This window comes from Centruroides sculpturatus, unplaced genomic scaffold, assembly GCF_000671375.1.
Source record: "Centruroides sculpturatus isolate CEXI.00-Female unplaced genomic scaffold, Cexi_2.0 scaffold1016, whole genome shotgun sequence".
NCBI lineage: Eukaryota > Metazoa > Arthropoda > Arachnida > Scorpiones > Buthidae > Centruroides > Centruroides sculpturatus.
Window position 1 is genome coordinate 61168 of NW_019385415.1, and position 10637 is coordinate 71804.

The following is a 10637-nucleotide window of genomic DNA, read 5'->3' on the forward strand; positions in this document are numbered from 1 at the left end:
AGTCAGCGTCAAGCGTAGATTTTCTGCTGTCTGGTGGCTCAAAAATCCCTTTTGATCAGTGCTTCTAATCTGTAATCTGAATGCTTCCCATCTATTTAACCATTCTAGAGATTCTTCAATAACCTATTTTAAAAAAGTTGTTAATTAAAACATTTATTGTTTTTCCTAGTGAATCATTACTATTACCTTGAGATCATTTGAATCGTGTCTGATTCCTTCCTGTGGCAATCTACGATTTAAAGCATCAAAAAGAGCATTGATGTGACGTATGAAACTTATTGTAACATCTGCATTCTTCAGGATAGTAACCTCACGCTGTTTATAGAACAGCATAGCATCAGCAAAAGTATTACTAAACATCTATAAATAAATGAGATAAAAAAAAGCAAAAAAAAAGTTCAGCTGCCAGCAATACACTCATTCTCTGGAAGTTATTCGGATTAACATGTATTTCTGTCACTTTGGGACATGCCTTTAATCCCTTTGGTAATTCGGAATCTTCATCAACAACTGCTTTCAAATGCTGCAATTCTACCCTTCAGGAAACTAAAAGTAAAAATGCAGAATAATGCAATGGCTTATATTATAAATTAGATGAAAACACTATTTTCTTAGTTTTACCTGAAAGTATCTACTTTTCAAAAGATTATTTCGCATACATTTTAAAATATATGGTACATCAATAATAACCAGTACTTGTCTATCTGCAGCAGGGTTTGTAAATGAGAATTGTATATTATTTGTGTCTGCACAAATTCCTAGAGCTTTTAAAGCTGCATTGTTTGTGCTGGCACCATCACAAACTATTGCACTGATTATTGCACCGCACTGTTCTAAATGAATAATTGCTTGCAAAATAAGTTTTGCAACAGTAGAACCTGGGACAGAGCTTTTTGAACAGAATGTGCCAATACATTGTACCCAACTAGCAAAGTCTTCTGCAAATATTAAATAAATTCTTACGTCTAGGATGAATATTAACTATGACTTACCTGAAAAATCTTTGATTACATTGATTTTTTCGCTGTTTGCTAAACAGCTCAACAAAAGCACATTCGAACTGCAAATTGTCATGTGTGACAATTTCTTTCCTCTGAAGAGCTTTCGTATTTATCCATTGCAGACATATTCTGTAGATTCTTCGTCCTCCGAAGAGTATGATGGAGACATCGGTTATTTTGTTGTAACTTTTATCGTCCAACAACATCGGAACCGGCTTGATTGACTTCCTGACAGATCCCAAGGGACTGGAAGTAGCCGGATATCGTTCCATCGAAGCTTTCAGGGCTTTCTGAAAGGGACTGTTCGTCCTGTAATCGGATGATTTGGATACTCTGAGCGGTGTTATTTGCTTAACGAACGACAACCTCATTTCCGTCCTGTTTTTATCCGTTAACGATCGAATTTCTTATTAATAGAACACTTACATGCAGTGGCGTTACAGGAGTGGAGTTCCGGATATGGAAATTTATCCAACTTTTGGAGAAAGGTTTTTTCCGCTAGCACTTTCAGTAGTGTAAAACTACCATCATCAGGCGGTACACAGAATTTGATAGTTTAGGTTTTCCAAACGATATTCCAACAGTTTTTTAAATTTCAATATCGAATATTTCAAAATGATATTTCCAACGGTTCAGCTGATTACGGTTTTCGAATATTTGATAACCAAAAATTATTCTTTTTTTGGATTAAAAAATAATTTATCACAGTCATATAAGACAGATATGTATCACAGAAATCTTTGAACGTTCAGTTAAATAAATTCATCAGAATGCAAGAAAACATTCTATGGAAGTCTCAAAACTAACTGGACTCATACATTAAATCTGAAGTAACTCATGAAAATCTTTTAAAGTTATTTGACTTTTGCTGTTTGTGCTTAATATGTTATTTGCTAGATTCATTTTGTCTTTTTGAAATGACACAATCTTCTCTTCAATAGTATTTTCACTTATAAATGAAGACTTTCTAAACCAATATCCGGCGTGAAAAGTCAAACAAAGATTGGCAAACGCTTTCGATGCCCCTCCTGGGCTCTTCTTCAGGCCAAATTTACTGTACTGGATTCTTTAATCGAATGTTTTTAAATAAGAATGTGCTCAGTTATTAGAATTTCAATGAGCACGTTTTTATTTAAAAACATTCGATTAAAGAATCCAGTACAGTAAATTTGGCCTGAAGAAGAGCCCAGGAGGGGCATCGAAAGCGTTTGCCAATCTTTGTTTGGACTTTTCACGCCGGATATTAGTTTAAAAGTACGCATATTTGTTTTATATGACCCAGCGTGGGAGAAATCCTTGAAGACTTTCTTCTTTTGGCCAAGACGATAGATGCGATCACAGGCTTGGTTCAAAACCACGGCCCCGAGACTTCGGCGGCTCTCTCCTCAGATTCCTCCCCATTCTGACTTCTGCAAGACAGTGGCGGATGAAGAGGCAAAGTGTGAGAAAACAGGAAGTGATAACTCGAATGAGCTGTCACTCCTTACATTCTCCACAACAAGGTCTGAGGCCGGTTGACCCCCAAAGACCTTGGCCAAGTGCGACAGACCCACAGTGTAGCATTGCATAATCTCGATTCCTGGAAGAGTGCCATGCCACACGCACTCAAGAAAGGTCTTCACCCGCTGTCTCTTGCTTGAGCCTCCGGTGTTCCAATGTCTCTTCCGGCACAGTCAGTCTGACAGACTCATTTCGTGCTGTCGGAGGAACACCCTCCGCAACCATCGCCTTCTTCCATCAGAACCTCCTGCGGAACCACTCCAACATCTTCATTCTGTAAAAAAGAAAATTTGCAATTAGTTGAGTGAAAACAAAAGCTTAAATTACGTTGACAAGAAAAGCAAAATGCTCACCGCAGTTCTGTATTTAAATCTAAAAGATTCGAATCGCCCATCGATGAGCCAAGATGTCTTCTGGCAATGATTCTTCTGCAAATATTAAATAAATTCTTACGTCTAGGATGAATATTAACTATGACTTACCTGAAAAATCTTTGATTACATTGATTTTTTTCACTGTTTGCTAAAGAGCTCAACAAAAGCACATTCGAACTGCAAATCGTCATGTGTGACAATTTCTTTCCTCTGAAGAGCTTTCGTATTTATCCATTACAGACAGATATTCTGTAGATTCTTCGTCCTCCGAAGAGTATGATTAAGACATCGATTATTTTGTCGTAACTTTTATTGTCCAACAACATCGGAACCGGCTTGATTGACTTCCCAACAGATCCCAAGGGACTGGAAGTAGCCGGATATCGTTCCATCGAAGCTTTCAGGGCTTTCTGAAAGGGACTGTTCGTCCCGTAATCAGATGATTTGGATACTCTGAGCGGTGTTATTTGCTTAACGAACGACAACCTCATTTCCGTCCCGTTTTTATCCGTTAACGATCGATTTTCTTATTAATAGAACACTTACATGCAGGGGCGTTACAAGAGTGGAGTTCCAGATGTGGAAATTTATCCATCTTTTGGAGAAAGGTTTTTTCCGCTAGCACTTTCAGTAGTGTAAAACTACCATCATCAGGCGGTACACAGAATTTGATAGTTTAGGTTTTCCAAACGATATTCCGACGGTTTTTTAAATTTCAATATCAAATATTTCAAAATGATATTTCCAACGGTTNACTTACATGCAGTGGCGTTACAGGAGTGGAGTTCCGGATATGGAAATTTATCCAACTTTTGGAGAAAGGTTTTTTCCGCTAGCACTTTCAGTAGTGTAAAACTACCATCATCAGGCGGTACACAGAATTTGATAGTTTAGGTTTTCCAAACGATATTCCGACGGTTTTTTAAATTTCAATATCGAATATTTCAAAATGATATTTCCAACGGTTCAGCTGATTATGGTTTTCGAATATTTGATAACCAAAAATTATTCTTTTTTTGGATTAAAAAATAATTTATCACAGTCATATAAGACAGATATGTATCACAGAAATCTTTGAACGTTCAGTTAAATAAATTCATCAGAATGCAAGAAAACATTCTATGGAAGTCTCAAAACTAACTGGACTCATACATTAAATCTGAAGTAACTCATGAAAATCTTTTAAAGTTATTTGACTTTTGCTGTTTGTGCTTAATATGTTATTTGCTAGATTCATTTTGTCTTTTTGAAATGACACAATCTTCTCTTCAATAGTATTTTCACTTATAAATGAAGACTTTCTTCTTTTGGCCGAGACGATAGATGCGATCACAGGCTTGGTTCAAAACCACGGTCCCGAGACTTCGGCGGCTCTCTCCTCAGATTCCTCCCCATTCTGACTTCTGCAAGACAGTGGCGGATGAAGAGGCAAAGTGCGAGAAAACAGGAAGTGATAACTCGAATGAGCTGTCACTCCTTACATTCTCCACAACAAGGTCTGAGGCCGGTTGACCCCCAAAGACCTTGGCCAAGTGCGACAGACCCACAGTGTAGCATTGCATAATCTCGAATCCGGAAGAGTGCCATGCCACACGCACTCAAGGAAGGTCTTCACCCGCTGTCTCTTGCTTGAGCCTCCGGTGTTCCAATGTCTCTTCCGGCACAGTCAGTCTGACAGACTCGTTTCGTGCTGTCGGAGGAACACCCTCCGCAACCATCGCCTTCTTCCATCAGAACCTCCTGCGGAACCACTCCAACATCTTCATTCTGTAAAAAAGAAAATTTGCAATTAGTTGAGTGAAAAGAAAAGCTTAAATTACGTTGACAAGAAAAGCAAAATGCTCACCGCAGTTCTGTATTTAAATCTAAAAGATTCGAATCGCCCTTCGATGAGCCAAGATGTCTTCTGGCAATGATTCTTCTGCAAATATTAAATAAATTCTTACATCTAGGATGAATATTAACTATGATTTACCTGAAAAATCTTTAGCAAACAGCAAAAAAAATCAACGTAATCAAAGAGCTCAACAAAAGCACAATCGAACTGCAAATCGTCATGTGTGACAAATTTCAAACAAACATTAAAACACACGTCAACAACGTTCGAATTTCGTAAGAAAAAAAATAAATAATCAATTTTATTTTTTTAATGAATTAATTTATAATTTTTTCTTCAAATTTTGCTTCAATCATTTTCTTGTGTTCAGAATTTGATAAATAAATTGTCTTCTGCACTTACACGGTGCAGAATGTCTACAGTGGAGAGGTAAAAGACGATCTTAAATTCGATTCTTCCATGTGACTTCTGGCACAGACTGCAACCGATCCGAGTTGGCATCACGTCGATGTTGGACCTCTCTTAGGGAATCGAGTTTGGAACTGTCGAGAGATTTGTTTCTGTATTCGATGTGGGTGCAGACCAGATCGTCATCATCTTCTTCACTCTCCGGTATGAACAACTCTGTGCTTAAGTCACACCTGGAAGAAATGCTTTTGCTGTTGTTGCTGTCTGGAACATATATGGATTTTTTCAAACTACAAAAATTAGACGGAATGTTTTTAGCTATTGTGAGATCCAAATAGCCTGTGGGTCTAAAATAATAATTTTAAAATAATGTTAAATTTTTGTCATAAAATATTCTTTCATTTTGGTGGGAAAATAACGTCTTTTTAGCGTGGGAAAATGGATAACAGATGCTACTTCCTTCCACGAAAGTTAGAACATCCTCTGTTTTTCCTTATCTGCTAAAAATCTTGCTTCTATGGGAACTGTTTACCCCTCATTTATTCCCCTTTCCATCTGTCCACGTGGAACAATCCTAATACGATGATTGGTTGTAAATAAGGAGATAAAGGTGAAGTTTAGCGGAGTTCGGGGAGTTCGTCAGGAGATCTCATAGTGAAAGGAAGTCTCCATATTGTCTCCCTAAGGTCAACGCCCTTAGTAAAGAGTTCGTCAACAGATCCCAGAGTATTCAGACAACGTACATACAAGCTCCTAAAAGCGAATGCCCTATGCTATGAGCAATACAGAATACAAAGGCTTATTACCATAGAGATAAATATTCTCAAAATCAGAGAACTTTAGAAGTAAAGTAAAGGCGACAAATACAGAAGAAGATAAGGACAACGATCAGGTTGTATGTTTATAAATGATTCTGTGAGCTCTCTCTCTCGATCTTGTATAAGTTAAGAGAATCCATATCTCTCGACGCGTATAGTATTAGATGAATTCATTCTCCCTCATTTATTTGTAATTCCATTTATGTATAGTTCTATTTATATATATGTTTATTAAATTCCTTTTATTATTAGTTACCCTAATGTCTCCTGAATCTCTGAATCAAATCCGTAGATCACTTCACGCTTGTTAATCCGCGTGTAAAACAAGTGATTAACTGGTGTCAGTCCTGATGTGGATCTGTACTTCATAGCTCAGATCTTTTTAAGTAATTACAGCCCTCCTATCAAAGTAAGAGAACCGATCTCGCGATCATGTGCCCGTAAGCGGTGTAGACTAAGATCTACGTTGGCTTCTCACACTATTCATATTATAAAATGTTGGAATCAACAATTGCGATGCTTTATAATGTTCTGACGTAATAAAATGTTGGTGGCACTCTTGACCCCTCGGGCAAGGTGACCTCGTTTCTCCCCTTTCTAGCGCTGACCTTCCTGGAGTAAAGACTGTGTGTAATCTTTGTGAACTCTTTGTTCTTTTGTTACACAACCGGTTACGTTAATCCAACTGCCTTTTTACTAATCTCTCTGAAAAGCAACATCCAGTCTAACAAGTTATGGGCCCAGTTACGGCAACAACTTATTAAACGTAAGGAGAACACAAAAGAAAAAAAAAGGTAAAGTCAAGAAACTTACATAAGAAGAATATTCGGCGAAAACACAAAAGATTTCACAATGGCAGATAAAAGTTACGTTGCCATCACTAAATTGAACAACAACAACTATCACATTTGGAAATATAAGATGGAATTGCTGTTGATAAAAGACGAGTTATGGGATGTAATACAAAAGGAAATACCCTCAGATCCTGACTCATCTTGGTTAACAAAGGACGGAAAGGCGCGCACCATGATAGGCCTCCTGATGAAAGACAATCAACTGCCATTAGTAAGAAAGGAAACTACAGCTAAAGGAACTTGGAAAGCCATAAGGAAGCACCATGTTAAGTCTACACCAGGGGTGGCCAAAACGTGGCGCATGCGCCAAACTTGGCGCATTGGACGATTACAAGTGGCGCTTCAGTCAGTACTGAGTAACATTGCCATATTTGGCTTCTTTGCAATTATGAATATTACATAGAAAATTAATTTTTTATAGTCTGTCTTGGCAAGTTCATTTGTTGCACAATTCGTTGCAATCAACTTTACAGATGAAATGAGTGTTCTCCACATAGTAAATTACAGTGTATGCATGTATGTTTATTTTCGACCAGTATATAGGCGTCTAAATGACAGTGCTAAAGTCCCACGATAGTGCTATCGTCCGGATAGTCCAGGAATCGGTTGGACTACTACCAACTTCCTGCGACACCTGTTGACCTTTTTTTTTTTTTTGCTTCTACGATACACGATACATTCCTGATCGTGTACACCACTAATATCGACCACTGCGCATCTGAACTCGTCTATCAAAAAATTGGCACATAGTATGCAAAAGGTTGGCCACCCCTGGTCTACACTATCAAATAAAGTTTATCTATTGAAGAAAATTTGCAATTTAAAACTAGAAGAAAACAGCGACATGGAGATACACTTGGCTAACATGGAGGAATTGGTTGATTGTCTTACGGCTATGGGAGAAACTCTAGCTAAGAAATTAAAGATAGCATTATTACTTAGCAGCTTGCCAGACATCTATAACACTTTAATAACAACACTAGAGACTTGTCCAGAAGAAGATTTAACTCAGGAGTTAGTACGTAATAAATTACTTGAGGAACACTTAAGAAGATAGACCTCACCAAAAAAGAATATGAAGCGAATAAAGCATTTAAAGTAGGAGCACACCCAGTAACTCAGAAAAGGAATTTGCTCAAAAGTTGTTATTTTTGCAAAAAATAGGGACATGTAAAGACAGAATGTAGGAAATACGCAACATGGAAAGAAAAATATCCAAATTAGATCAACAAAATTTATGCGGAAAGTGATGAACAACATCCGGAAAAGGAATCCTATGTGTGTTTTAAGACAGGAACACAGAACGAAATTCATCAATGGTACGTAGACTTGGGAGCTTCGTCACATATGTGTTGCGAGAAGCATTTATTCACAGCCATAAATAATAAATATAGAAAAAGAGTGATACTAGCCAATGGTCAAGCTCTATACACTAAAGGTAAAGGTAATGTAATGATAACCTGCATGGATAAAAATAATGAACAACGCCGAATATATATGAAAGACGTGTTATATGTGCCACACCTTAAAGGAAATTTAATCTCAGTCAGAAGACTAACGAGATTAGGGTTTGCCATGAAATTTGAAGGGAACAGTTGTTCTATCCAGAAAAATGGAGTAACAGTAGCAACAGTGAACACATGTTTGTTTGAGCTCAATAAATCTCATAAAGCACTTACAGTAGTTAATGATACGAAGGAATGCATCCATTTATGGCACCGTGACATGAACTCCATAATTTTGATGCAGAATAAGAAATTGGCTACAGGAATAAATATTCAGAAATGTCGCATATTCAAACCTTGTGAATATTGCATCAAGACCAAGATGACTACTAAGAGTTTTCCAAAGAAATTGGAAACCAAAACCTATCAATTACTTGAATTAATACACACTGATGTATGCGGACCAATGCAAACAGCAACACCGAGAGGTAACAAATACATTTTAACCATGATAGATGATTACAGTAGGTACACAGAAATATATCTTCTTAAACATAAAAGAGAAGTACCTGATAAAATAAAGGAATATGTTAACCTTCTTCTTCTCTCGGAATGCCGACACCTTCTAGGAGTTGGTATAGGCAAGCGCCAAATCCGACAGATGGCGCTGTTTTTGAGCCAAGATGGCTGCCGAAACAGGATAAGGGAACGACCACGTGCTTGTTCAGTGCCTGAGCCGATTTAGTTTCCGTCGGTGACGACTACTGCGAGGACCAAATTGAGAACAAATCATTGAATTTATGTCAAATTCTAGACTAACGGCGACAGGAAACGTTGTCTTGTAGAAGGTGAAGCCGTTTTGGATGCTGGACACATCGTATTTTGTGGATTAAACTCTAACAACAACACCAAAGTTCATGTTGCTTTAGTGTTGCAATCTCAAATACAGTATTGGCATTTTAATACATCTTAATTACAGGGAGAATGCACGTGCAATGCGGGGCTGTCTGGTTTTTGTAAACATGTGATAGCATGATTATTACACGTTAACAGGTGAGAAGTATTTAAATATTTTAAACTGTATACACCATGTTCAAATATAAAAACATAGTTTTATTTATCATAATAGTTAAAATTAGTGCCAATCTGAAGGTTACCTGGCTGAGTCATTCAACACTTATACAACATAGGTCAGTCAAAAGTTTGTAGCACACATTATGTTGTGTGTGTGTGCGTCTCATATATCCAAAACGGCTTCACCTTCTACAAGACAACGTTTCCTGTCGCCGATATAGTCTAGAATTTGACGTAAATTCATTGATTTGTTCTCCATTTGGTCCTCGCAGTAGTCGTCACTGATAGAAACTGAATCGGCTCAGACACTGAACAAACACGTGGTAGTTCCCTTGTCCTGTTTCGGCAGCCATCTTGGCTCAAAACAGCGCCCTCTGTCGGATTTGGCGCTTGCCTATAGTCAGGCAAATTCCAAGGTCATTGGGGGATATGTACGTTATATGATGAAAAAAATTCGTATAAAATCTAATGTTTGTATTAAAAATATGAAAACCAATAATTCTAATAGGGAAGTATGTGTACTTTTGTTTGGTATATTATTTATCTGCTTATATTTTGTATTATTATTATAAAAAATTCGTATTTTATTGTTTACGTTAATGATCTGTAAATTAATTGCAATTTTATTTAATGTAATTAAATTTTATGTTTAGTTAATGTACTAATTGATAGTATACTATTAATTTGATGTTATATTAATGTATTAGTTTATTACAGTTATCGTAAATTATATTAATTTTAATTTTAGTAAATTTTCTAACCGTTCTTTGTTTAGCCAACAATCGAATCGACAGTGCTGCCATTTTACGTACAGTACATTTTTACATGTACGTACATTCTACGTGTAGGTATGATCTTTTATAGACATTCGGTTTGTTATAATGTATAATTAGTTTATTTAATTAATTGGTAGATATTCATAATATATAAATTGCAAAAATTGAGCAATATTACTACTTTTTTTTAAAATTTTACTTGTATTAAACTTATTGGTAATTGTGCATATTAAGGGAATATGAATTTTTTTAATTATGTTATATTAAAAAGAATGTATATTTAATAGTCGTTCGGAAAACGCATAACGTTTTTCCGTCCGACCCGTATATAAAGAGCTATAAACAAAAAATCATAGGACTACTTACCGATTGTGCTCCGTTCGAGACGCCATTACTTAAGCTTGCCGTCGTCGTGGAGGTGCACACTGGACGGCGGATGCACGCGAAGCGTATCACGTGACCCAATTTCAACGTCACTCAGTCACGTGACTAGGTCTCTGACGCGTTTCCGGCAGCTTTTCTTCTCGCGGAATAATCCGTTCTCTTTGCA

The 10637-nt window shown here is 37.0% G+C and overlaps 1 protein-coding gene and 2 long non-coding RNA genes across 3 annotated transcripts in view; all 3 read right to left on the reverse strand.

The window, feature by feature from the left end:
• LOC111638748 overlaps positions 1–608 on the reverse strand; it is a 16179-nt gene extending 15571 nt beyond the window's left edge. The window contains exons 1-2 of the mRNA XM_023384506.1: positions 187–608; positions 8–123 (exon numbers count right to left, since the gene is read on the reverse strand). Of these exons, the coding sequence (XP_023240274.1) occupies positions 8–123; positions 187–360 (290 nt within the window). The 5' untranslated portion in view covers positions 361–608. The remainder of the gene's footprint in view (positions 1–7; positions 124–186) is intronic.
• Positions 609–2233: 1625 nt separating this feature from the next.
• Positions 2234–3617, reverse strand: LOC111638749. The gene is made up of 3 exons (XR_002758930.1): positions 3003–3617; positions 2855–2929; positions 2234–2775 (listed from the first exon to the last, which is right to left on the reverse strand). It is a non-coding gene; the product is annotated as an uncharacterized LOC111638749 (long non-coding RNA).
• Positions 3618–3637: 20 nt separating this feature from the next.
• LOC111638750 lies at positions 3638–9571 on the reverse strand. Its single transcript, XR_002758931.1, has 3 exons — positions 8807–9571; positions 4722–4796; positions 3638–4642 (listed from the first exon to the last, which is right to left on the reverse strand). It is a non-coding gene; the product is annotated as an uncharacterized LOC111638750 (long non-coding RNA).
• Positions 9572–10637: the final 1066 nt, after the last annotated feature.